The sequence below is a fragment of the Stenella coeruleoalba genome (assembly GCF_951394435.1).
Source record: "Stenella coeruleoalba genome assembly, chromosome: 15".
Taxonomy (NCBI): Eukaryota; Metazoa; Chordata; class Mammalia; order Artiodactyla; family Delphinidae; genus Stenella; species Stenella coeruleoalba.
Window position 1 is genome coordinate 49,358,171 of NC_137161.1, and position 27,279 is coordinate 49,385,449.

General features: G+C 46.8%; 1 protein-coding gene across 4 annotated transcripts in view; it reads left to right on the top strand.

The window, feature by feature from the left end:
• The first annotated feature begins 3,135 nt into the window (after window positions 1–3,135).
• RAB11FIP3 (RAB11 family interacting protein 3) overlaps window positions 3,136–27,279 on the top strand; it is an 81,008-nt gene continuing 56,864 nt past the window's right edge. For all 4 annotated transcript variants that reach the window (XM_079945967.1, XM_079945969.1, XM_079945968.1 and 1 more), the window contains exon 1: window positions 3,136–4,090. In XM_079945967.1, the coding sequence (XP_079802093.1) occupies window positions 3,524–4,090 (567 nt within the window). In that variant the 5' untranslated portion in view covers window positions 3,136–3,523. The remainder of the gene's footprint in view (window positions 4,091–27,279) is intronic.

A 27,279-nucleotide genomic window follows, 5' to 3' on the forward strand; every position in this document is an offset into this window, starting at 1 on the left:
CCCACCCTCTATTTGATTTGTGTCCCTTTACTTTTGGGAAGTTTAAATTTTAATGTATTTAACTTTAAGTCATTGTCTTTTTAAAAATGGTTTGTAATTTTTATTCTTGTGTGAGAAACTTTCTTTCTCCAAGGTCATAAAGCTATTTTTCAATGTCTACTTAAAGTTTTAAAGTTTTGCTTTTTTTTTTTTTTCTGGCCACACCTTGTGGCTTGCAGGATCTTAGTTCCCTGACCAGGAATCGAACCTGCACCCTCAGCAGCATGAAGTCCTAACCACTGGAGTGCCAGGGAATTCCCTTGCTTTCCACTTTTATGTCTTTGATGGCTCTAATTATTTTTGTATCTGATATGACATAGGGATCTAGTTGTAAGGTTTCTGTACAGACAGCTAGCACCAGCTATAGAAAAGTCCATCTTCCTTATGATTAGCAAAGCCACCAAGGATAAAAATGATGGGTTTGACTACCCAAAATGAAAGATTTATGTCTAATCTTCCCTAACAGGCAGAGTTCATGAAGGGGTCACAGGCAGGGAGAAGATACTTGCAACATCAAAAACATATGAGGGATTTTACCTAAAGAAAAAGTCAGAGAACCCAAAAGAAAAGCAAGTGCTACAATTGGGCAATTCACAGATCCTAGTGGTCAGTAAACACAGTAAGAAACACTCAACCACATTAGCATTCAGCTAAATTCAAATAAGACAAGATGAGCTGCCGTTTTAAGTTCATCAGACTAGCAAAAATGGGAGAAATCATATGTAATCTCTTTTGTAATTTTGGTGTATTTCCGCATTTTAAAAATGTGCATTAAATAAGATAGATTTGTGATCAAATTTATCCTTGCCTGTCACCTTCCCCTTCCTCCTGTCAGTGGCCAGATCTCACCCAGGTGGTGGAGAGGCCCTATCCCAGGAGAGACATGTGCATTCTTCCACTGAGGCTTCTTGACCTACTTTCCCTTTGCTCCCTTGTCAGGTCCAACAGGGCTGTGCTACACAGCTAGGAATCTGCTGAGTCACCTTGCTGGTCTTCATTTTCCCATCTTTCTCCGTAGGTCAGAGGTCACCAGGGAAGAGGGATCAAGGAGACCCATTTGCTTGAGAGTTCCAAAAGATAAGTGTTTAACCCAGGTACCTTTCAAAAAGAAAGACTCACAGAGGGAGGTTTTCACAGACATTCACTCAGACTCAAAAGCCAACAGATGTGAGCTGTACCCCACCCTCTCCCTTCCTCTTCTGGGTACCTGTTACATGGCTAAATTAAAATGTGCACGGGGTGGGCATGGAGGAGCAGGTTAAAATGGCAGCAGGGGCTTCTTCCCTTGAGTTGATTCATTTCATCCTGAATGTTAGAGATCAAAAATGTCTAAAGGGAGGACTTCCCTGGTGGAGCAGTGGTTGAGAGTCCACCTGCCAATGCAGGGGACACAGGTTTGCTCTCTGGTCTGGGAAGATCCCACATGCAATGGAGCAGCTAAGCCCATGCACCACAACTACTGAGCCTCCACTCTAGAGCCAGCGAGCCACAGCTACTGAAGCCTACATGCCTAGAGCCTGTGCTCCGCAACGAGAAGCCACCGCAATAAGAAGCCCGCGCACCGTAACGAAGAGTAGCCTCCGCTTGCCGCAACTAGAGAAAGCCCGTGCGCAGCAACGGAGACCCAACACAGCCAACAATAAATAAATAAATTCATATATTAAAAAAAATGTCTACAGGGGATGCTTGAGGTCCAAACGCCCAGTCCAAGTGCCCAGGAACTTGTTACCTTTAATATTTCAGGAACAGAGTTTCTTGAAGTGGTCTAAGCAGGTAGGTGCATGCTTTCCATGCTGGGGTTCTGTTTGGGTGCATCAGCCAGCCAAGGAATGCAGATTTTTCATGAATTGGCACAGTAGCAGTAGGAGTGCTGCTTCCTCGGGGCACAGCCCTCGCCTCATTTGGTTTTACCTCCTCCACATTAATACCCTTATTTAGAAAGGTTGACACATCACTGTAACTACCTCTGAAAACTGTATCTGGTCAAAGGCACCAGTCCAATTTCAGATTCTTGCCAAACTGGAGATAATTTATTTTCTTTGAATGCAGTATCTTCCTCATGAAAGCATACAGCTCTTATAAGAAATTGAGAATATAGTTTTAGGGTTGCGGGGCGGTATTCCTTTGCCCTTCTTTTCCCTAATGCCAACCTCACAAAATCTGGTGCCATGTGCCCTGGGATTTTGTCATGGGAGATGAATCAGTTAATTAACACACTGCTCCTCACAGTACACTTGGAAACAGGTTCAGTTTCCTTTGGTTCTTGCCAAAGATGCTTATGAACATACCTAGTGCTGGTGCTTTCCCCGATACATCTCATTACAGGCTCTAAATGAAGACTGTAATGTTAAGTGCACCTCGCCTGAGGCCTGGCAGCTCACCGGCTCCTATCCAGCATGTCTCCGCTTTCATGCCTGCTTCAAGGTGCCCATGTTGCTGCCTGGCACCCTGTGTCCCCACTGACGATAGTGACATCTAGAGAAACACATGTCAGTTGTCAAAGACAGCCGCAGTGCTTGGGAGGCTTGACCGTACACTGGTGATGAACACTGGATATCCTACGGGAAAAAAAGCACTTGTCATAGATTTTAAAAAAGGTATCAGTGTTTGGCCACGCGTTCCTTCGGTCACAAGTGATGGACCTCATTTTCAGGGCCCTTCCACACTCAGGCGGGGGCTGCTGCTCTTGCTGGCGCAGGTCAACGCCTGGGCTTTTCCGCGCGACGGGCGACTGCGGAGGGCGCCACTTGCACTTTCCCCGCCCCATTAGAATCGTGTTCGTTGCTTATCAATTTGTGGGAGCGCTTTACACTTTCAGGACTCAGTCCATCCGTCCAGTGCGTGGGTCGATGACGTCAAGCCCGGGCCCACAGCCTCTTGCTCCCACCTCTTGCTCCCAAACTTCAGTACACTGCGAGGGACCGAAAACCCCAAACCACGCAGCCGCGCCGGCGCCTGCCTTTATAACAAGGCGGCGAGGGGCGGGGCCAGCGTGCAGCGCGACGTGATGACGTCAGGCCGAACGGGGGGCGGGGCGAGGGCGGTGGCGTGCGCTCCGGTACCTCGGGTGCTTTCTCGTCGTCCGCCTAGGCTGCGTCCCCCTCAGCGTACACCTCCGCGTCGTCCTCCTCATCAGGGTCTTCTTCCTCCTCCTCCTCCTCAGGGTCCCCTTCTCGGCGTCCCCCTCCTCGGCGTCCTCTCCCCGCTCTCCCCCTCGACTTCCCTCGGCCGCCCGCCGCCGCCATGGGCCCGCGCCCGCCGCGCCGCCGGGCCGAGGACAGCTGAGGCGCGGCGCGAAGATGGGCGAGGGCGAAGCAGGGCCCGAGCGCCAGCCCGAGCAGTCCGGGCGCCCCGCGCGCGCCCGCCCGCGCCGCCGCGGGGATGCCCGCGCCCGCCGCCGCGCCCTGAGCGCCTTTGTCTGCCGCCCGCGCCGCCCGCCGCACCACTGGCCTCGCGGGCCCGCGCCGCGGCTGGGGTCGCGCCCATGAAGATGGACCCGAGCTGGCCGGCCTCCCCAGCGGGCGGCCCGGGCCCAGACCCAGAGCCCGGTGGGCCCGGAGCGCCCGCCGCCCCCGCCCCGCGCCCTGGGCTCGGCCCGCAGGACCTCGCGGCCGGCGCGGATGCTGGGCGAGCTCCGGGGCGGGAGCGGCAGCCGCAGCGCTCGAGCCGGGACTCCGACCCCGACCCGCCGCTGCCGGAACTCGGCCCGCTCTTTTCCTGGATGACGGAGCAGGAGGGTGACGGCCCCCCGCACAGCGCGTCTGGCCGCGCGCAGGACTTCAGCCGCAGCCATCACCTGAGGGGCGAGGTCGACTTCTTTCCTTCCTTCGCGTCCCCCGCGGTGGGCGAGCCGGCCCTGGAGCTGGGTCCCGGGGACCCGGACCGGCCCTCGGACTTTAGCCAGACCTGCCCCCTAACGAGCGAGCCCGCGGGGTGTCCGGAGGACGGCCCCCGCCTCCGAGCCGTATTCGATGCCCTGGACGGGGATGGGGACGGCTTCGTCCGCATCGAAGACTTCGTCCAGTTCGCCACCGTCTATGGGGCAGAACAGGTAACTCGCAGCGTGGCAGACGGGCCCCGCGCGGTGTTCGCGGAGTGCCGGTTACGCGTTCTCTTTTGATTCAGTTCTTCTACTCTCACCTCTGGTTGAATTTCGCTGAAGCACCTCTTCCCCCTTTAAAGAGGTTCTATTCCCGGGAGTCAGTTTCTTTCCCTGCCATCCCAAGCCACACAAGCTTATCTCTCCTAAATTGAGAGATGCTCCTGGCGTGGGGACATGCCCCTAGGCTGCCGAATAAAAGTGCCCCGTGGATGGAGAAGTGCCAGCGGTTCCCCCAACTGAGGGCCCAGGTCTGGTTTGGCTGAAGTAATTCACTTCTTTGGTCTGCAAAGGACAGGCTGCACTTGGATGCTTAAGATCATGTTAATCTATTTTGAGCGCAGTTACTTTACTGTGTGTGTTTGGCTTATGTTTTAGGTAGATTCGTTGTTGGGGAAACAGTGAACGTGAAAAACGGTCATTTCCATACCTTTTGCGCGGAAGGGAAAGGGATGAACCCCAGAGGGACGGGAATGAGCCTAAGAGCACAGCGGTGAATACAAACTCGAGCAGAACTCCATCAGGGCCATCTCCACTCTTGTAGGACAGGTGAGGTGCTGGACAGGTGACGGGAATGCACAGGGCAATGGCAGGAGTCCTGTGCAGCTCCCAGGGCTGCGGCTGCTCTGGGAGAAGGTGGGCCTCAAGATCCAGGTCTTCCTCCATCTCAGCACTTATGAAAGTTTATGTGGAGACAGCAGCAGGGCTGTGTATGTTCTGCTGTTAACCCAAATAGACATCAAATAGGTTACTGGTGTTCATTTTTAAATATTTTACTTAGTAGTGGGAAATCACAAAAGGTTGATCTGCTAGTTTCTGTATTTTATTGACTTTTCATACATGTGGGTATTTGTTAAGTGGGTGTTCAGGTACATATGCATGTTTAAGCCAAGAGGTAAAATTGACATCCTGCTATTTAGGGTGTCTGCCATAACATTAAGAACCTTTATAAAGGATCTGTGTGCCCCCAGAGTATTCACAGTGTCCATTGAGCTGTCATGTAAAGAACTGGGTCGTCCTGAGTCAGGGCTCCTTGTTGAGTTTTCAGCGTGGGCATGTCCCTGTGGGGCATCCTGAATGTTGGCGTCTAGGTCAGTGTGAGCTCCTGTTTAGCTCTGGGTTGAAGACATTGCTCAGGACAGGTCTTCCATCTCAGTGTAATGGGCAGAGAGAGAGATACGTGACTGACAGTTTCCTGTATGGTTAGTATGGATTGTGATTGCTGGTCTAAGATTTATTTATTTTTTTAATAAATTTTAAAATATTTTATTTATTTATTTTTGGCTGCTTTGGGTCTTTGTTGCTGCACGCAGGCTTTCTCTAGTTGTGGTGAGCGGGGGCTACTCTTCGTTGCAGTGTGCATGCTTCTCATTGCGGTGGCTTCTCTTGTTGGGGAGCACGGGCTCTAGGCACGTGGGTTTCAGTAGTTGTGGCACGTGGGCTCAGCAGTTGCGGCTCGTGGGCTCTAGAGCACAGGTTCAGTAGTTGTGGCGCACAGGGTTAGTTGCTCCACAGTGTGTGGGATCTTCCCGGACCAGGGATTGAACCTGTGTCCCCTGAATTGGCAGGTGGATTCTTAACCACTGCGCCACCAGGGAAGTCCTGGTCTAAGTTTTTTTTATGCTTTTCCTTCTTGTCCCTCGGCTGGAGAGCACCTTGGGTATCCTTGGTTGTTTCTCATTAGTGTGATGTGTCTTCTCTGCAAACATTCCCTTCCTCATTACACCAATCAAGAATGTTAGGAAAGTGGCACATTTGTTCTTCTTTACCATAATCTGACTCTTAATAGAGTGCCTTATAGCTTATATGAGGCTCATTTATGTTTTCACTGGATCATCAACCTTTCTCTGAGGTAGTAGGAGGCAGAAGGGATTCATCCCACTTTACAGGTAAGAAACTAGAGGCCCAAAAAGGTTAAGTTACTTTCCAAGGCCTCACAGATTGTCAATGCAATAACAGGGACTACACCTAGGTCTTCTGGGCTCATAATGTTTAGGTGGCTCTCAACTTCCTAGGTTTGGCGCCCCTAAATAATCCCATAAAGTTTCATCTTATTGACTTAATAAAACCATTTTCATTTGAGAACCACCTTTTGTTGTATCATTCTTAGTGATCACAGTGGGAAAAAATTGGGGTTGTTATTTGGGGCTGAGCTTTTTCTAAATACAAAGTAGAAATGAGTCAACATTCTTTGTTCTGGTAGCCCCTGGTGGAATTTTAAATTTGGGGGTAAGGCCAGGATGACTCAGGATTTGGTGGGGATGGGCAAGTGAGGGAGATCTCTTGTGACGTTGCCCCTTCTGTCTGCTGTCCCAGACTTCTCAGGAAGAAGCAGTGTTGGATGTGATCTAAGTACCAGACTTGCACAGGTTTCCTGGGATGGTGGAGGAGAGCTCTTGTTTTGAAGCAGATAATTAACAGTGTAGCAAAAGGTTAATTTTTGTGTCTGTGTAAGGTTTGCTAGCCTTTATTATGACTCAGTCTTGCTTTTCCAAGTCCAATGTCAGAATACATTATAGAGGAGCAAAGAGAAGAAATATTCCTTGATAGTGAAATAATTTAGAGAAAAGTGAAGAATTATACCTCATGATAAATATTTTTAATTTTTTAAAATGAAAAGTATTGAACATACATAAGAGTAGAGAGCATAGTTTAGTGAAACACTCTACCTGCCCCCAAGCCATTGCAGTTTCCCAAAGTCTTGGTTCATTTGTGAACTCCCTGCTCCCCACCCCCAGATTACTTTTGAAGCACATACCTGACATATCATTTCACCCATAAATATTTCAGTATGTATCTCTAAAAGATAAGAATTCTTTTTTAAACATTTATGATTTTTTTTTAACTGTAGGAACAGTTTGGATAAGCTGGATAACAGCAATAAAGACCATAAGTTGCTGTACTTTCCACCTTGAGATTTCAAAATAGTGAGTTCATGAGTCTCTTAGGCTGGTCACATTACTGTCCTTGATGATCGCAACTCAATTATCTTGATTATTGTCAAATTTTCAAAGGTAGCACTTTCAGTATCTTTTAAGTAATCTGTTTATGAAGGAAGTGTTTTAAATTATTTAAGTGGATTATCTGAATTTTTAATAGAAGCAGTTCCCATTCATAATACAGATGGCTTTTGTGTCCCTCTTTCTTTAGCAATGTCATGGTGTGTTTGGCTCTCATTACCTCATCTGGTGATAGATCAGGTGTGGTGTAATAGAACACAGTGTTGGCAGGAATTGAAAGGGGAAAGAAGACTACAGCGGAGCTCTCTGGTTGTATTTTCTTGACCAGGAATTTATAGTCAGATGTGCCCAGGCACTAGTTCTGAAGTTGCAATAGGTTATCTTTAAGGCCTTGACTGTCTATGAAGATTCCTCGTTGACGTGACCCCTTCGTACTGAGAGGACTAATGCTTTTGTAGTCATCACCAACTTATCATAAAGCAGAAATTGTAAAATAAACTGTGAGAGTATTGTGAGAAGGATTCATTTCTTTTGGTGTTATTTTTCAAAGGAATTAATTATAATTGTAAAGGTTATTTTCACAGTGTAGCACTCACTTAAGCATTTACATTTTAACAGTCACGGGTCCTTTCCAGAAAGCCCTGCACGTTGGAGCCGTGAATGCCCTTCAGTAACCTTGTGGGCCCTGTCCATCCTCCTCAGCACTTGCAAAAGGAGGCTGCTGGAGGAGGTGTCAATGCAGAGAAGGTCTCCCTGCTTTTCATTCCTTTCCATTCCTCTGCTGGTGGGCAGTTGGAACTCCCTGGGGACGTTTGGCCACACCTTTTAGTTGCTTCAGTTTCCTTTACAGTTTCTGTCCTAGTCTTGGGTTTGCGTGTGTGTGTGTGTGTGTGTGTGTGTGTGTGTGTGTGTGTGTGTGTGTGAGAGAGAGAGAGAGAGAGAGAGAGAGAGAGAGAGAGAGAGAGAGAGAGGGAGAATGAGTGTGCGTGCGGGAGCAGGTGCACGTGAGAGCTGGTAGTGTGTGTGTGTCTGGGTCTGTGTGTCGGAGGAATTGCTAAAAGGCAGATGACGTTCCTTTCTGTGCTTGGATCCCAGGCAATTTTGTTAGTGTCTTAAAAAATGTCTTTTTCATAGTATAAAAGTAACGCATGCTTATTATTTTTAAAAACTGGAAAATACAGAGTTATAAAATATAAAACAAAAAATGACCAATAATCCCACTATCACAAGAAAAACAGCATTAGCATTTTTGTGCATTTCCTTCCAGACTTTTTTGTATACACACACACATAACTGTATAGAAGTACACAATTGAGGTCGTATTGGGTAGAAGCTAAATTATTTTTATAGATGTTTATTGTTTATTTTCTATTATTATTTTTAAATGTTTATTTATTTATTTATTTATTTGACTCTTCCTGGTCTTAGTTGCGGCATGGGGGACCTTCGTTGCGGCACGTGGGTTCTTTTAGTTGCAGTGTGCAGAATCTTTAGTTGCAGCATGCGAACTGTTAGTTGCGGCATGTGGGATCTAGTTCCCTGCCCAGGGATCAAACCCAGGCCCCCTGCATTGGGAGCACGGAGTCTTAGCCGTTGGAACACCAGGGAAGTCCCAGATGTTCATTGTTTAAAAAAATAGAAGTAACACCAGTAAGCAAAATATAAAAATAAGAATCACCTATAATCCACCATCCAGAGATAACTATTTAAGTATTTAATGTGTAAATTAAAATATATGTAATAATGCTTCATTGTCCAAAAATGGTATAATTCCATGTCTGTTGTTTTGAACCTGCTTTTTGACCTGTTTTTTAAAATTGAAGATCTCAGATGTATACATTCGTCCCTCTGTATGGAGGGTAGGATTGGTTTCAGGACTTAGCCCCCTTGGATACCAAAATCCATGGATGCTCTAGTTGCTTATACATAATGGTGTGATATTTGCATATAACCTATATACATCCTCCCATATACTTTATTATTTTTTGTTCTATAATATTTTTTATTGAAATATTGTTGATTTACAATGTTCTGTTGATTTTTTTGGTTTTATCATTTTTTCCTCCTATATGCTTTAAATCATCTGTTTTACTTATAATATTTAATACAATGTAAATGCTGCATAAACAGTTGTAAATACAGTGTGAATGTTAGGTAAATAGTTGACAGCAGGTGGCAAGTTCAAGTTTTGCTTTTTGGAACTTTCTGGAATTTCTTTCCCCCAATTTTTTTGGCCACTCTGCACAGCATGTGGGATCTTAGGTCCCCGACCAGGGGTTGAACCCATACCCCCTGCAGTGGAAGTGTGGGGCATTAATTTAACTTCCCTGGACCACCAGGGAAGTCCCCCCAGCCCCAGCCCCCAAAATGTTTTTGATCCTTGGTTGAATCTGTGGATGTGGAACCCACAGATACGGAGGGCCAGCTGTACTTTAATGGAAGCCTAAGGCTTACTTGTCCTCAGGGAGATTCAGAGTCATGTGGGATTATTCCAGTGTAGGATCTAACATTTAGGAAGAATTAAATTCCATGTGGACTACACAGATCACATTGTAAAGGGCACCAAGTTAGGGGTTGCTTCCTTTTCAAACACTTGTTTCGTTTAAATTCTGGGCACAGGGTCTAAACATTAATTATAATAAAAATATCAGACAAAAGGGTTAGGCACCCACTGAAGACTGTTTAGGTGGCCATTGAAAGTACTTTTATGATAACTGCAACGTCTCCAGTGTAGCCTAGATTATCACTTCTGATATAAGTGAATAGTCGTATATAAATTCATTGTATGTATACCACGATTTTAACTGGGTAAAAGTTATCCATGTGAAAATAAAAGTCTTGAAGGAAGTATTAAAAATTATTTTTCGGGGCTTCCCTGGTGGCATAAGTGGTTACAAATCTGCCTGCCAGTGCGGGGGACACGGGTTCAAGCCCTGGTCTGGGAAGATCCCACATGCTGCGGAGCAACTAGGCCCGTGCGCCACAACTACTGAGCCTGTGCTCTAGGGCCCGTGAGCCACAACTACTGAGCCTGCGTGCTACAACTACTGAAGCCCATGTGCTGCAACTACTGAAACTTGTGTGCCTAGAGCCCACACTCCGCAACAAGGGAGGCCACTGCAATGAGAAGCCTGTGCACCACGACGAAGAGTAGCCCCCGCTTGCTGCAACTAGAGAAAGCCCGCACGCAGCAACGAAGACCCAGTGCAGCCAAAAATAAATAAAATAAATAAATGTATTTTAAAAAATTATTTTTCGTTGTGTGGGTGCGTGTGGTGGAAATGGGGTGGTTTTATTTGAAGTATTGGCCAAATTTTTATTATGTTACTCATTTTAATTATTTTGAAAAGTAGTGCCTGTACATATACCATAAATTTCAAACAGTATAAAAAGGAATCTAGTAAAAAATTTCATTGTCATCTTTAGAAATAAAAAATGTAAATAAACCCGAAAGACAAAATATTTACATGTTTTACTTCGACTCTGTTAAGGTTTTAGTTCAATATACAAAATACATCTAAAGAAACTCAGATTTTCTAGTAAACTTAAAAACTGCATAGAACGTTGAATTAGCATGTTCAGATGCTTATTGAAGATGGAATTTTAATTTTAAAAATTTATTTTTAAAATTTATTTATTTATTTTTGGCTAAGTTGGGTCTTCGTTGCTGCGCATGGGCTTTCTCTAGTTGTGGCGAGCAGGGGCCACTCCCCGTTGTGGCGTGCAGGCCTCTCGTTGCTGTGGCTTCTCTTGACGCGGAGCACGGGCTCTAGGCGCGCGGGCCTCAGTAGCTGTGTCTCAGGGGCTCGAGAGCGCAGACTCAGTAGTTGTGGCACGCAGACTCAGTAGTTGTGGCTCACGGACCCAGTTGCTCCACAGCACGTGGGATCTTCCCAGACCAGGGCTCGAACCTGTGTCCCCTGCATTGGCAGGCGGACTCCCAAACACTGCACCACTAGGGAAGCCCTTTAATTTTTATTGATATTTGGAGAAATGCGTATGAGAAAATGCCTGTAATTTTTGAAGGTTGGCATTTAGCTTTCATCAGCATCTAACGTAAGTAAGTAAGAACTTCCTGGTGAAAAGAATTGCACTGATTGCATTGGAAGTTTCAAAAGCTTTTGAGATTAGTCGATTAGTATAAATGGATTCAGTATCATGGTTAGGGAGAAAAAGAAATTTTTTCAGTAGGTACATTTTGTTTTTTCTGTCTAAATATTTAATACTTGTTTTGGCAAGTTGGTATTACTCTGGTTACAGTCTTGTGGTGGTGTGTTTTTCGTAAGTTTCAAAACCAGAGCTAATGTTGAGCCAGTGTCCTGTCTGTGCTGATGGATCAGCTGTCCCGGCTCCTTGTCTGTAAACCTCTTGCTGGGCAAGCTGAACCTTGGGCTGAGAGCAGCAAGCCTGGAATGGGTGCTGCCCCCTTTCAGCAGGGACATATTGTGGGCAGGGTGTCCTGGATGGCTGCTCTAAATATGACACAAACCAGAGAGCCAATAACATTTTAGTATTATTAGCTGTAAATTACTTGAAGTAGTGTCACGATGCATATTAAGTCCTTTTGCATACAGTGTCTGTATGTCTGTTATTTGGGATTTCTAAAATCCCAGGTATTTTTAGCTATTTTCTTGAAGTCCCAGCTATTTTTTAAAGACCCATGTCTTCAGAAGGATTTAAGGATATATAACTCCTGTAATTCTAGTTTGTTAAATGACCTACTTTGCTTTTTCTTTTGTTGGATAATTTTTAAAAGCATTTACAAAAGTTTTAGAGCCTTCTGTGCCCACAGGTAAATAGTCCTGCTGTAGTCAGAAGTGAGCTTGCCTGTTCATATCCCTGTTTTGAGCTAGGGCTCCATGGTGTTGGGACCTCACCCAACCTCACCTCATCCATGGTGTGGATGTCAGAGGCTTTAATGATCCATTGTTCTTTTTTATTTCACATACTTTACTCTGATTTTTCTTTAAGCGAGTTTAACCAGCTTAAAGCCTAAAATTCCGGTTATGAATGATGTGGTAGCACCTGTTGGCTGAGTCTGTTGGCAGGTGGTTTATGTGTTTGGACCAGAGGCATTGTTCAGGACTCTAAAGGCCTTTATTGCCATAAATCACTGGGTCAGTAAACAGAACAGTGGCTTAGCATTTTACTGTCACTAGCAATCCAAGGATGTTTTATAAACCTTTTTGTTTAGATTAAGCTTCCTGCCAGTGAACTGATTAATCATATATATTTTAATTTTTTAATTTTGAATTTTTTAATTAAAAATTTTTATTGAAGTATAGTTGATTAACAATGTGTTAATTTCTTCTGTACAGCGAAGTGACTCAGTTTTGTATATATATTTATATTCCTTTTCATATTCTTTTCAATTATGGTTTGTCACAGGATATTGAATATAGTTCCCTGTGCCATGCAGTAGGACCTTGTTGTTTATATATTTGACAAGTTAATTGGTAATTTTGGGCTTCCCTGGTGGTGCGGTGGATAGGAGTCCGTCTGCCAATGCAGGGGACATGGGTTCCATCCCTGGTCCGGGAAGATCCCACATGCCGCGGAGCAGCTAGGCCCGTGCGCCACAACTACTGAGCCTGCGCTCTAGAGCCCGAATGCCACAACTACCGAAGCCTGCGTGCTTAATTAAAGCCTGTGCTCTGCAACAAGAGAAGCCCCCACTCCCCGCAACTAGAGAAAGCCTGCGTGCAGCAACGAAGACCCAACACAGCCAAAAAACATTTTTTTAAATGGTAATTTTAATTTTACTCATAGATTACTTGAGCCACAATAAAAGTAAATAAAAATTTACACTGATTAGAGAGATTAGCATTTCCTTTGAAAGCCTACTAAAGTAACTTTAAAAACTTCAACCAGTGAGAATATTTTTCTCACTTGACAAACAGATGAGGATGGTTCGAAGGTGTGAGTTGCGGGAGAGATCTGATCAGAGGATGGCTGGCCTCCTGGCTCTGCCAGAGTTGATGGCTGGCTCTGTGTTAGGTCCATCCTGGAGCTCCTGACCACGCCCGCACAGGAGCACAGGTCCTCATCTGGGAGAAGCGGGAAGCACAGCCAGCCCAGGGCACCTCTTTGGCCCCAGTGTTCTGGAGTAAGAGCTCTCAATAAGATTTTTTAAAAACATGTGAATCACAGATGATATAAAAACTCTTAAAAGTCAAAAGGAGGGCTTCCCTGGTGGCGCCGTGGTTGAGAGTCCGCCTGCCGATGCAGGGGACGCGGGCTCGTGCCCCGGTCCGGGAGGATCCCACATGCCGTGGAGCGGCTGCGCCCGTGAGCCGTGGCCGCTGAGCCTGCGCGTCCGGAGCCTGTGCTTCGCAACAGGAAAGGCCACAACAGTGAGAGGCCCGCGTACTGCAAACAAACAAACAAACAATAAATAAATAAAATCAATTAAAAAAAAAAGTCAAAAGGAAAAGAGACCAAAGCTGATAGAAAAATGAACAAGAGATATGAAGACATTGCACAGAAGATACACAAATGGCCCTTAAATATATGAAAAGATGCTCAGCTTCGCTTATGATAAAAGAAATGCAAATTAAAATCGCTGAGATAGCATTTCTCACTCTTGGCATATATGTAAAAGCTTGAACACATTCTCTTGGTGACGTTTTGGGAAACACGCATGCTCTGGTATTGCTGTGGGAGTGCAGGGTGGTACAGTCCTCTTGGAGGGGAGCTTGGCATTATCTGTGTGTGCATTTACCCTCAACTTCACAGTCCCACTTCCAGTCATTTACCCTGAGGATATACCTCCCCAGGTGCGAAACACCAGATGCATGGGGTTATTCATTGCAGCATTATTTGTGATATAAAAATGGAAACAACCTAGATGTCCACCCAGGATGAGTGAGCCAAGGTACATCAACTTAACTTAGAACTGTACAGCTGCAAAAATAAAAAAGGAAGATTTCTATGAACTGGTAAGAGTTATTTCTAAGACGTATTAAGTGAAAAAAGAAAGTATTGATACAAATTAATATGCATACTATGTGGTAGGAAAGAATGGGTGCTTATATGAGGCCTGCTAGAGTAAACAGTGGGGATAGAAAGTAGAATTGTGGGTGCCGGGGGAGGGGGATTAGTGTTTGATAGGTAGAGTTTCAGTTGAGGAAGATGAAGAAGTGCCAGAGATGGATAATCGTGATGGTTGTACAACAGTGTGAATGTACTTAATGCCACAGAGCTGTATACTTAAAAATGGTTAAAATGGTTAAAAAATGGTTAAAAATGGTTAAAAATGGTTAATTTACCCCAACTTAAAAAAGAAAAAGAGGAAAAAAAAAAAAAGATCTGAGGTCCAGAACACTGAGTGATGGACTTCAGTCTTCAGTTCAGAGGAGGAGGAACCTACCCTCTCAGCCTCTAGTCTGATCCTCAACCCGTCTGAGGTTTCCATAGTCAGAGGCTCTAGGACAGGGCCTGACTGAAAAGAAAAGAAGGGAGAAAGAATGTGAAATAAGAAAGAAGAGGAAGTAAGAATATGTGTATATTGTAAGTCAAGTATACTTCAATAGAAAAAAATTTTGACTATATATATCTGCTTCTCTTTGCAAAAAGAAACATAGGAAGGATAGACTAGAAACTAATTAAAATAACTTATCCAAGTAGGTGAGGGCAAGTGGTAAGGGATCTGGATGGAAGTGAAACTTATCCGAGTATGCCTTTTTATATAATTTTGACTTTTTGAACCATGCAGATATTCTGCATATTCAAAAAGTAAAGCAACAATGATAGAAAAAAAGACATATTGAATTCAAATAGAAACAGGTGAACCTAGAAGTATATTGAATTAATAACATAACCATATAAGAAAGAGTAATTCCAGTTACACACACAGTACTCTGTATTCCTTTAGTGGGATATATTCAGAAGAAAAAAAGAACTACAGAGAAATATACTACAGAGTAGGTTTGTTGTTGATAGATCAGAGTAGTAGTTCTGAACTGACTTTGGCCATATTTTAGGATAAAATGAGCACATGTACTGGCGTTGGGAACCAGAGTTCCCTGGGAGGAAGGAGATGAAATGTGAAGAAGAGGTGAGGAAGGACCCTGCTGTCTGGTGATTTAAATCGGAGGTATGAGTATGAATACATGATTAACAAACATTCCTAACCCTGTTTTCTGAGAGGGTTTGGGGCAATGATACCCCAGTAGCACTGAGTACACCTAGTCCCCAGATTTTGGTTGCCAAATACCATTTTCCACTAAAGGGATCGGGGATCCTTGGAGAAATGCCGTATTCCAGGTTCTGGGCAGGGAAAATTCAATGTGAGCCTGGATTATCTTGTACCAGAAAGCAAGGAAGTGTTCAAAAATTGATGGGGACATGCCAAAAAAAAAAGAGCAGCTTGAATGGGTTCCTAATGGGCAAATCTGGGGCATTTTGAGCACAAAAAAGAATAACGATCATGGATACATTGAATTTAAAAAGTCCATGGCACAGAGAATAAAAATCACTCATAGTGATACTCCAAAGGGGGTGCATGGGGCTTCTTATAGACAAATGCCAGTTAAGGTAGAAAGTCGGAAAGATTTAGACAATCAGTATTTTGCAACCACCAAGGTAATAATTGATTCAGGCAAGGATCATCAGTGGTTGTCAAAAAACGTGGTTTAAACATTTTGTTGGTGGCCGGGACGGCAGGATACTCACACAGTCTAAAGTGTCTTTCCAGTGATGATTGATTACAAAGGGAAAAGATCTCTTTACGTTGGAGAAGTCTGGTGGATTCCGCCTTGAGCACGTGATCAAACTCAGACTCTCCGGTAGTGGACAGACTATGCCCCTCCATGGGATGCAGTGGGAGGGACAACATTCTTGCCAAAAATGTTTGACCTGAGTCAAGTAATGAGAAAAAAGTCAGACACATGCTGTAGGGCATCTACAGGACAGCTGCTTGGACTCCTCAAATACGAGTGTTGTGGAACTTCCCTGGTGGTCCAGTGGATAAGACTCTGTGCTCCCAATGCAGGGGCCCCAGGTTCGATCCCTGGTCGGGGAACTAGATCCCACATACATGCCACACTAAGAAGTCCACATGCCGCAACTAAAGATCCTGAGTGCTGCAACTAAGACCTGGTGCAGGGCTTCCCTGGTGGCACAGTGGTTAAGAATCCACCTGCCAATGCAGGGGACACGGGTTCAAGCCCTGGTCTGGGAAGATCCCACATGCCGCGGAGCAACTAAGCCCATATGCCACATCTACTGAGTCTGTGCTCTAGAGCCCGTGAGCCTAGAGCCCATGCTCCGCAACAAGAGAAGCCACCACAATGAGAAGCCCGCACATAGCACAAAGAGCAGTGCAGCCATAAATAAATAATGACCTGGTGCAGCCTAAATAAATAAATAAATATTAAAAAAAACCCTCATATAATAAAATATCAGTGTCGTAAAAAGGGTCGGACACGTAGATTGAAGAAGACTAAAGAATCATGACCACTAAGGCCTGGCCCTTGACTGGATGCTGGATTAAAAGAAAACAAAACTACAAAGGCCATTATTGGGATGGTTGGGAAATTTTGAGTATAGATGGAACACTTGATAATAACAGTGTTAAATTCCTTGTGGGTCATAATACTGTTGTCATTATGTAGGGGGGTCTTGTTCCTAGGAAATACATGCTGGAAGGGTTAGAGAGGTATCGGGACGTCTGTGGTTTACTTTCAGCAGTCCCACAGAAAAAGCACGTGTGTGGAAAGAGACTTATAGCAAATGTGGAAAGACGTTAGTCATTGCTGACTCTAGGGGAGGGATGTAGGTGTTTCTTGTGCTCCTCGAACTTTTTCAGTGAGCTTGACGTATTTAAAAATAAAAAGGAAAAATACAATATGGGAAGTTCATTGATGTAATCTACACTACATCTTGTACGGAATGTTAGGTTGTGTGGCTTTTATCAATCTTAAAAACAACCAACAAAAAGAAACAAAAAACTCCTTTATTCCCAAACAAGTGAAAGGAATGTTACACCTATGCACCCAGGTTTTCCTTCTTATTGACTCAGTGCCCCGTCTAGCATTGTTGGTTCATCGAGTACACAAGGTATGCAGTGACCCCTCTCTTTGACACAGGGGTTGAAATGGGAAATTAAAACTCCTCTTAAACTAGGAATAGCTTGTGATAAAACCATATTCTTATTTATCAGGAGATTCTGCTCCCCCAAGGGGCGTGAATATCTTGTTCAGCCCAGAGTCTCACTGAGAAGGGAATTTAGAGAGAGCCCCTTTCCTCTCTCTGGTGACAGTACTCAAATGGGATAAACCCATACTTGAACAAATGTGTGAAAGGACCTTAGAAATGCTTAGGGAGCTAAAAATAACTTCTTGTTTCAGGGCAACTTCATGTATTTTATGCTTTGTGTTTTGTCATGAAAATGGCTGGGTGCTGCTGTGGAGCGTGTACATACACATACCTTAAGTGTATATGGCGGGTGTTGCACATTGCGGTCCTGAGGTTCGTTCACTGTGGGTTTTAGATATCAACAGAGTGCAGCAGAATGGACTTGTGTGGGGTTGGTTTAAGCCACAAAGATCCTGTCGTCACTGATAGTGATGTAGAAAGCCTTTAAAGATGGTACAGTGTACGGCTTCCCCGGTGGCGCAGTGGTTGAGAGTCCGCCTGCTGATGTAGGGGACACGGGTTCGTGCCCCGGTCCGGGAAGATCCCACATGCCACGGAGTGGCTGGGCCCGTGAGCCATGGCCGCTGAGCCTGCGTGTCCGGAGCCTGTGCTCTGCAACAGGAGAGGCCACAACAGTGAGAGGCCTGCATACCGCCAAAAACAACAACAAAAAAGATGGTACAGTATATATTGTGACCTTTGGGTGATGGGCAGGAGACTCCTTGTGTATGTAGGTTGTCAATGCCTTAGACCACTGATTCATCAACTTTTTATCTCAGACTCCTGTACATTGTTCAGTGTCGTTAAGTACCAAAGAGCCTTCGTTTATGTGGGTTATTTCTGTTGGTCTCTGCTGTATTAGAAAGTAAAACTAAAAACATCTTTTTTTTTTTTGCTGTGTGGTGCGGCATGTGGGATCTTACTTCCCCGACCAGGGATCGAACCTGTGCCCCCTGCTTTGGGAGCGTGGAATCTTAACCACTGGACCACCAGGGAAGTCCCTAAAGTATCTTTTTATTAGTTCATTAAAAAATAATCTATCACATGTTAACATTAATGGCATATTTTTGAAAAATAACTTTTCTAAAATAGCGAGAGGAGAGGCATTATTTTACATTTTGGCAAATGTCTTAAATGTCTGGCTTGATTGACGAGAGCTGGTTTGTTTAATATCTGCTTCTGCAAGCGATCTGTTGTGTCATGTAGCCTCTGGAAAACTCCACGGTACATTCGGGAGAAAGTGTGATGAAAGAAGGCAAAGGACGTCTTAAGATGTTATGGAACTAGCGTTGATTTTGCAGACCCCCCTTCCTCAGACACTAGGGTCCCCTGGGGTCCCTGGACCACTGGTTGGTTGAGAACAGCTGTCTTACACTCCTGAAGTGGCTGAGTTGTGGCCTGATCTCACATGTTTACACGCATCCGAATCACCTGTAGATCCCGTAGTCACTGGCTGCTGGGCTGCCCCAGAGTGTCTAATTGATCTGGTCTGAGTGGGGCCTGTTTCCTTGGCACAGTTCCTGGCGATGCTGCTGCCCCTGGTCCTGAGGTCATGGTTGGAGAGCCACTGTCCCAGAGAGTTCTGAAGATGTTTGCATCTCTTTAAAGACCACGCTCCCCAGTCATATTTTAACATGCCTCTTTTCCTCACTGCTGTATTTATCTGGACATTAATTTCACCAGTGTTTACTTGGGGCCCACTCTGCCGGCCCCTCAGGAGGCCTCCGGGCTGCCCTCTGCCCTCTCTGCTTTGTCTGGTAGAAAATCACAGACAAGAAGCCAGGACCCCGGCGGAGAAGTCTATTCACTTTGGCCCGTTCTTCCTGCCGTGTCCCTGCTACTCTCTCACTTCAGCTTACTACGTGTGTTTGGTAATTACTTTATATTCTTTCTTTCTTTCTTTCTTTCCTTCCTTCCTTCCTTCCTTCCTTCCTTCCTTCTTTCTTTCTTTCTTTCTTTCTTGCTGTGTTGGGTCTTCGTTGCTGCATGCAGTCTTTCTCTAATTGCGGCGAGCGGGGGCTACTCTTCATTGTGGTGCGCTGGCTTCTTATGGCTTCTCATTGTGGAGCATGGGCTCTAGGCGTGTGGGCTTCAGTAGTTGTGGCACGCGGGCTCGGTATTTGTGGCTCATGGGCTCTAGAACGCAGGCTCAGTAGTTGTGGCGCACGGGCTTAGTTGCTCTGCGGCATGTGGGATCTTCCCCGGACCAGGGCTCGAACCCGCGTCCCCTGCATTGGCAGGTGGATTCTCAACCACTGTGCCACCAGGGAAGTCCTATTTTATTTTTTTCTTAATTTATTTACTTGGTTTTGCAGGTGGGCTCCTTAGTTGCGGCAGGCGGGCTCCTTAGTTGCGGTATGCGAACTCTTAGTTGTGGCATTCATGTGGGATCTAGTTCCCCAACCAGGGATCGAACCCGGCCCCCATGCATTGGGAGTATGGAGTTTTATACATTGCGCCACCAGGGAAGTACCTACTTATTTTAGTTTTACGTTTCTGTTTGATTTTTTGTCATGTGTATAGTTTAAAAAGTGAAATAGTGTACCGCACGTCATATGATGAAAGTAGCTGCACTCTCCTGACTGCCACCTCCCGCTCCCAGGCTCCTGGCTGTTTCCTCTCTTGGTGTTTTCCTCCAATTTTAGGTACTTTTTATTGACTTTTTCTTGTGGAAGGTACACCCACATATTTCCCTTCCGTCTCCTCCATTCTTTCAACATGGTTAATCCCAGTCTTGGCTAAGTAGGCATTCTGAGTTTGTCTTATTTTGACTGCAGATATTTTTGATGGCTGACCCGTTTAGTGTGCGGTGATTACACTTCCTTTCTAATATAGCCTTTTGCTTTTCCTGGAATTAGTGATCACATTAATGTTTCCCTTTGCTCAGTTTTCTGCATACCTGTCAGTATTTCTTTCTAGCCTGTCTTCCGGGGTCTGACTGTTCTGCTTGTACCCTGGGGCTCCAGTGGGGCTCACCTCCCACCTCTGGGAGTACCTGTGGTTGCATCTCCTAAGTCGGCCTCCCTGCTGGGGCTTCCCTGTTAGACCCTCTACCAGGCTTTTCTTTTCAGGTATGACGCCCAGTGCTGCGTCATCCGGCATCCCCTCTGTGCGCTTACATCTCTGTGTTCTCTCCTCTAATCAACTTCCTGCTTGTCTGTTCCTGTGCATCTTCTGGAACCTTGGGGCCTTGCCTCTGGAGTTGCATTTTCCTGGACTTCGGGAGGGAGTGGAGAGAAGCTCCCGTGTTCTGCATTTAGCTCCGTTTTGGCCCTTCTCTCTCCTCAGCGTCCCAGACATGCATTTGTCAGGACAGGCTTAGGCATCTGCCTGCAGGCTTTTCTGTCTGCTCCACCATCATCCTGTGACCCAGGCAGAGCAGGACTTGTCAGTGTCCCCTGGCTGGGGGGACATGACCAGATGCAGGCTCTGCTGCCCCTTTCCATTCTCCCCCAAATGTTATCTGCAGGAAATCTGGGTCAACAGATGATTTGACTTAGCCTTTCTCGTCTGTATTTCACATGTGTGTGAAAGTTTTCATATTTTGACAAAGTCCACAAACATGAACTTAGGTTGTTTAACCTTAGAATATTCCATTACGTTGCTGTGCTGTGACTGGTAAGCATTTATTTTTTCCAGTGTTTCTCTACTAGAAGTAATGCTGCCGTACCCCCAGCCACACGTGTCACTTTTCATGTACCTAAGTTCTAAGCAAGAGCTAATTTTTGTGATGGGGAAATGGAGGTATTTGCCTTGGGCTTGGAGTCATAGATACATGGAAGAGGTTTACTCAGGCTTTTTTGGCATTTCAGAGCTTTTCTGTGGGAGCCGAAGTAGGTACTAAAGAGAGGAGGCAGAAAGCCCTTGGCTGTGCTTCTGGAAATACCTCAGCTGCTCAGCGAGGGCTTCCTGTTACTGGCTCTGAAATGCAGTCCCTGGAGAACCTGCAGGCAGTGCTCCCCGCCCACAGGTCCTTCTCTTCCCGGTTTGCAGGAGCTCAGCCCTGGACGGTGCTGGGAGTGTGACCCCAGGACGCCGGCACCCATGTGCCAGGGACCTAAGCCCAGGGCACTAGGAGTCCTTTGTGCTGTAGCACGTGGCCTCTGGATGTGGTGTTCTTTCATGTTTGGGCCCCTATTTTTCCATCTATAAGGTGGATGTTATATGTGTTCAAGGACACAAAACAGTCAGAGGGACCCGGGTGTGGCTTCAGGCTCGGGCACCTGTCATTCGTTCACTCAGCACCTATGTGCAATGGCGTCTGTGAGCGCCTAACCCATCCAGGCGGTGCTGTGGGTGCGGGGGCATGGGGACATGGCGGTGAGGAGGGCTGGCCCACTTCCTGCCCTCCTCAGGACGTGGGACAGGTCGTCCCCAGGAGCTGCAAGATGATACAAGTGCTGCGCGGGAGAAGCAGAGTGTTTGAGGTTGTGTAACAGGGAATCCAGCCTAGTTGGGAATGTTTCCCTCAAGGAAGTCGGTTTATTCTTGTTTATTCTTCTTTTTTTTTTTTTTTGAGGTAACTCTTGAGCCTACATACTGAGGCTTAGCGGAATTAGTGAAGCAAATGGTGGAGATGAAGAGCGCTCCAGGTGGAGGCACAGCCTGTGGAGAGGCCTGAGTGGGAGGAAAGAGGACGCTTGAGGGGGACAAGGAGCCTCGGGGGCAGAGGAGGCTCTGGGCCAGGCCTAGCAGGGGATTTGGTCTTTAGTCCCAGGGTGGGTTGAAGGCGCCAAGGAGTTTAAGTAGAGAAGGGTCGGAAATGAGACTGACTCTTCCAGAAGATGGTTTGTTTGGAGAGGACAGGGGTGGACGGGGAGACCCGATAGGAGGCTGGTGAAGCGTTCGGCCAAGGCTGGTGACCGCTTGGATTAGGTGGTACTCAAGGGGATGGAGCTGGGGGAGGCTAGAAGGGACCCCAGGGGGCAGTAACTGTCCCATCCTGTGGCCGAATAGGTGCGGGTGGGATGGAGGGCCTAGGCCTAGGTCTGGGGGACATTTCCATGGATGTCCAGTGCTCTCTGGCCTGGAGCTTAGAGACCAATCTGGGCTGGACGTAGAATCTGAGAGGTCAGTATGTAGAAGGACTCAGCAGCACGTAACACAGCCAGGCTCCGAGAATGAAGAAAGTGCGTCCTCACACAGGACAAGCCTCCGGCGGGTGACCCTTGACAGCGTCCTGAGATCCTGCCCGTCTGGGCTGCAGCAGCCAGGTCCCTCTGTTCCTGTCTGAGGAACTCTCCCCCAGTCTTCCCAAGGCCCACTGACCCCACTCCGCTTTGTTGGCCAGTTTGCTTGTAGGCACTCCCTGGGCTGGTCCCTGCAAGTAGGGTCCCTGGACTGGCAGCAGGGCCCAGAGGCTTGTTAGGGACACAGCATTCACTCTGCAGGGTGAGGTGTGTGAGAACCACTGGTTGACCAGTCAGGACCACTCTGCTGGCCTGGTTCCAGGCAGCCTTGCCTGCTGGGCCTCCCCCACACTAACAGGCCATTCCTTGCCTCTAGCATTCTCTGTTCCCCTTTCCCCACTTTGCTTTTCCCCTTAGCACTTAAAGCATCTAGCAAAGTCCATGTTTTACTTATGCTGCTATTTGTCATCTCTGTCTCCATTCCCACCTGCCCACCATGAATGTGCCTGGTGGGCCTCCCAGGTATTTGCAGACACACATGGCTGAAGGAAGGAAGACCCGGACAGGATGGGGGTCTGTCAGCAAGGACAAGGGGGAGTGCTATGGGCGACCAGCCGTGGCCGATGGCGTCCAGCTGGAGTCACCAGTGAAGCCTCCGGAAAACACGAATGTTGAGGCCCCCGGGGGATGGAGAACGCAGAGGGGGCTGAGGAAGGGGTGTGAGGGCCAAAGGCTGGGGGCCCTGGCAAGATACTCACCTGCTCCAGGCCTCTGTCCAAGTGAGGGTCCTGGCAATGCCTGGTTCACAGGTGCTTGTGAGCAATGAATAGGGCAGGTGTAGTGCTGACCCGGGGTGGGGGGTACTCTGAGTGATTGAGGGTTCACTGTGTGCAGAGCCGTGTTCTCTAGATTTTAATTCCCTTTGGGACGCCCTAGAGGAACTTTAAAAAGCTGCATGTATATTTATGGCTTGTGGCTCAAGGGCCCTGGGGTGTGTGGTTACCTAAAAGGTGTGCAGGAAGCTAGTGCTGGCCTTTTAGGGGGAGTTGCCAAAAGAAATTAGGAACACATTTCCTGCCTTCTAGGAATTAATGGTTTGGGGGCTGTTTGAAATTGGGTAGGAAGAGTAAATACTTTTCTTTTAAAGGGAGGCTTTGTTTCTTGTCTGTGGTTTCTGTGTGTTTGTTTTTGCCGTGTCTGATTATTTGGGACCCTTCAACAGATCAGACCCTATTTTTTCCTTTGGTTGATTTTTAATTAATTTCTGTTTTGTGAAAAACATTCTGCCTCCTAAGAATCTCCTGTTTCCAATTCTGTATGTATAAGTAGCATATTCAGTGTTAACCTTTTCACTTCCTAAGTATAGTCATGCTCCAAAACCATGTTACATTTACCTGGTTATGTGTTGTGTTATTATGTTGTATTATTAATGTTACATGTGGTGAGCTTGTAAATAGTTTCAAAACTTGGGAACTGCTTAAAATATTTCTGGACCTTACCTTGCTGTGTTCCTTTTCTTTGTATTGAAAACTTACTAAGTGGCTCAAAAGACTTGGGATACCATGTTGGGGATGAAACTGTTTTCTGTGGAAGCCAGAAGTGCAGGGAGAGGTGGACCAGGCGGCTCCTTTCTCCCCCTCCTTCCCCTCTCCCCTGAGGACAGGTGATGGTGGGCGCTCCGTGGCCTGGCTGGCACTCTAACTTCCTGAAGGATGCCCTCTTGCTGGAAGAGAGCCCCTTGCGTTGCCCCAGCGTCCTGCCTCTGGTATCTCAGAAAGCTGGAGATGCATCTTCCTCACCAAGCTGCTCAAGAGACACAGTGAGACCCTTCTATCCCTTGAGGAAAGACAGACTCACTTCTGAAGATGCTGTGTGCTGAGTCTGGGAGGCACAGCTGGGGAGGCGAGCTCTGTCCATGCCCGCCCACCTTCTTCCTCATCCAGCCTCTTGAGACCTGAGAAGATCAGCTTGGGTCCGTGTTCCTTCAGCCTTTGATGTTCCTGATGACTGAAGTCATATTTTTCCATTACTGCAAAAAATGTTCCAGAAGTGTACATCCTAGGACATGAAATCTCTCCCAGTTGCTGTTGACAGTAGAGCGTGTCCCGTCTCCACATCCACCCCCTCCCCGAGAAAATGCTGCTTATTTATTTAAACACCCACAGATAGACAAGTCACAAAAATTAAATATGGATTTGAAATTTCCTGTGATGGTAATAAAATAATCCCTTATGTCTGATACTCTGTAGTTTCTACTACAAAGAGATTTTGTACACAAACTCTCCTGCGAGCTGGGACGTGCCCAGTTGGTGGCGCCATGCATGGGCTGGAGCACTTCGTCCTGCCCTGCTCTCTCCTGTCCTGAGCCGGGCCCTCTTCCTGTGATGTAATAACACAGTCTGCCCTTTGACTGTGTGTTTAAGGAAGGAGGAATCCAGGTTCAGATTCACAACCTATGAAATAGGAGGGTCCCTACATGGCACTGTTTTTTGGAGGTGGGGTTAATATTCCCGCTTGTGGGTGTCTTGGGGAGTCTGGGGATGGTGGTTGGAGTTACATTCTTTTAAAAAAATTATTTATTTATTTTTGGCTGCGTTGGGTTTTTGTTGCTGTGTGCGGGCTTTCTCTAGTTGCGGCGAGCGGGGGCTACTCTTCATTGTGGTGCGCCGGCTTCTCATTGCGGTGGTTTCTCTTGTTGCGGAGCATGGGCTTTAGGTGTGCGGGCTTCAGTAGCCGTGGCTCAAAGGCTCTAGAGCGGAGGCTCAGTAGTTGTGGCGTACGGGCTTAGTTGCTCCGCGGCATGTGGGATCTTCCCGGACCAGGGCTTGAACACGTGTCTCCTGCATTGGCAGGCAGATTCTTAACCATTGTGCCACCAGGGAATCCCCTGGAGTTACATATTAATAAACAAGGTCTTTGGCTCCTTCAGTCCCGTCCTGTCTGGTCCCATGAAGTCCTCCTGGGGCCAGGCCTCTGCTCCTCCCTCTGCTCAGAGGGTCTCAACCTGCAGTGGCATCGGGTGGCCTGGATGGCTTGTTAGACCACAGTGCCAGGTCTCACCAGCAGGTCCCCTTTTCAGCAGTTCCCGGGTGGGGCCTGAGAGTCTGCATCCCTAACGAGTGCCCAGGAGGTGCTGCTGCATCACTGGGAGACTTCTGCCCCAGAGCCATGCATCTGGACCCTGGCTGCACACAGTGACCCAAGGGCCCTGCTGTGCCGTGGGCACTTTCCATCCCGCTCTCTGGGGTGGGACCAGGAACAGAGGTGGAGAACTTGGCTGTGAGGGAAAACCCTTGTCCTGCCCTAGCAGGTGTGTCGAGGGTGAGACCAGGAGCTCGTTGAGGAGCCGCTCTGAGAAGACACAGTTGCTGAGAGAGGCTGCATCTGAACCTGGAGCTGTCAGACCCAAAGTCCCATTACTTTCCACTTTGGGGCACTGCCTCCTGGGGAGAAAGTCCCAACACTGTGGTGACGGGTGACTGGGGCCTCACTAGCTGGGTGTATTAGTGGGGCCTTTGTGGCCTTTTTAAGTCATCAGTAAACAAGTATGTTTTTTGGTCAGGCTTGAAAGTCAGTGCTTGGGCCTGGACACAGGCTTCCTTTGTGGCGGTCACCATAGAGGTTCCCTCCTGGGTCCTGCCCCTCTGCCTCGCCCAGGCCCAGTCAGTGTGAGGGGTACTTGGGGAGAGAATGGGGGGCCGGGGCCGCACATACTTTGAATTAAAGCACTTTTTCCTTTCCTTCTGGAGCCTTGGGTACTCCTCGTGAAGGCTGCTGCTGTTTGCAGAGGAGCAGAGGCTGGACAGGGCTGTGTGCAGGAGCTGGCTCTCCTGCTCAGCTGTCCACGGTCCAGGTGGTGGTGCTTTCCTGGGAGCAGCACTCCAAGGGAGTCGGGAGGAGATATATTGTTTTCTGTGCTGTCGGAGTGGCCCTGTGTGCTGAGCTGTGGGAAAGCACAGAGCTGTGCTTCCCGTGTGTGCGTGGGGTTCACGGGCAGCGCCTGTGAGTGACCCTCTGGGCAGGAGCTCTGGTTCCGCTGGCTGCTTATCAAGTGGCTCTTTGACCACAGAGGGGACCTCAGGACAGTCTCCCTTGTCGAGTGTGGTTCTCCCAAGAGTCAGGAGAGACGCTGTGGGGGCAGGTGCCTCCCTTTCCTCCCCTCCTCCACCCACCCTTCTCCTTTTTCCACTTGTTTACGGTTGTGTTTCATTCCAGCTTTGGGTGGGTTGGTTTACTCTACTAAAATCCAGGAAAAACAAGGCTGACTTTTTTGCTGTGGGAAACAGAAAGCCCTTTTATGAGAAAGTCCATCCTTATCAGCGTGATTCAATTCACTCTGGCTGGTGAGGAGAGAAAAGCCACAAAGTTGCCAGATATTTTCCTCTTGGTGATTTTATTTTTAAAAACTGCCTTCAAGGAGCCTGCCTTATGATGCCTTTTGCGAGAAGTACTGGTTAGTGGAGCTTAATCCGCATTTAGAGGAACATTTGGCTTTCTCTTTTACACTAAGAACTTTCTCGTAGGAGGAATCTTAGCATTTGTAACATGTGAATCAAGAACCTGTTCTCAGGTTGGTATTGCCTTTAAAGCAATAACAAGGTAATGTACATTTACATAAAAACATGCAAATAAAGGAGAAAACAAAAATCCCATCTGGCACTGTGAATCATTTCAACCTTCTAGGCTTTAAATCATTATTTATATAAGAGAGATAAATAAAACTAGAGTCACAGTTAACTTACAGTTTTAATTTACTTTAAATCAGTATATTATCATCATCTCTCAATGTTGGTAGATTTACTCCTACAACATGATTTTAATGCCTACTTTTCCATCATGTGAATGAATGTGCTAGAATTTATTCAGTTAATCCTCTGTCTTTGGTATTTTAGGTTTTCATTTTTCTGCTGTTATA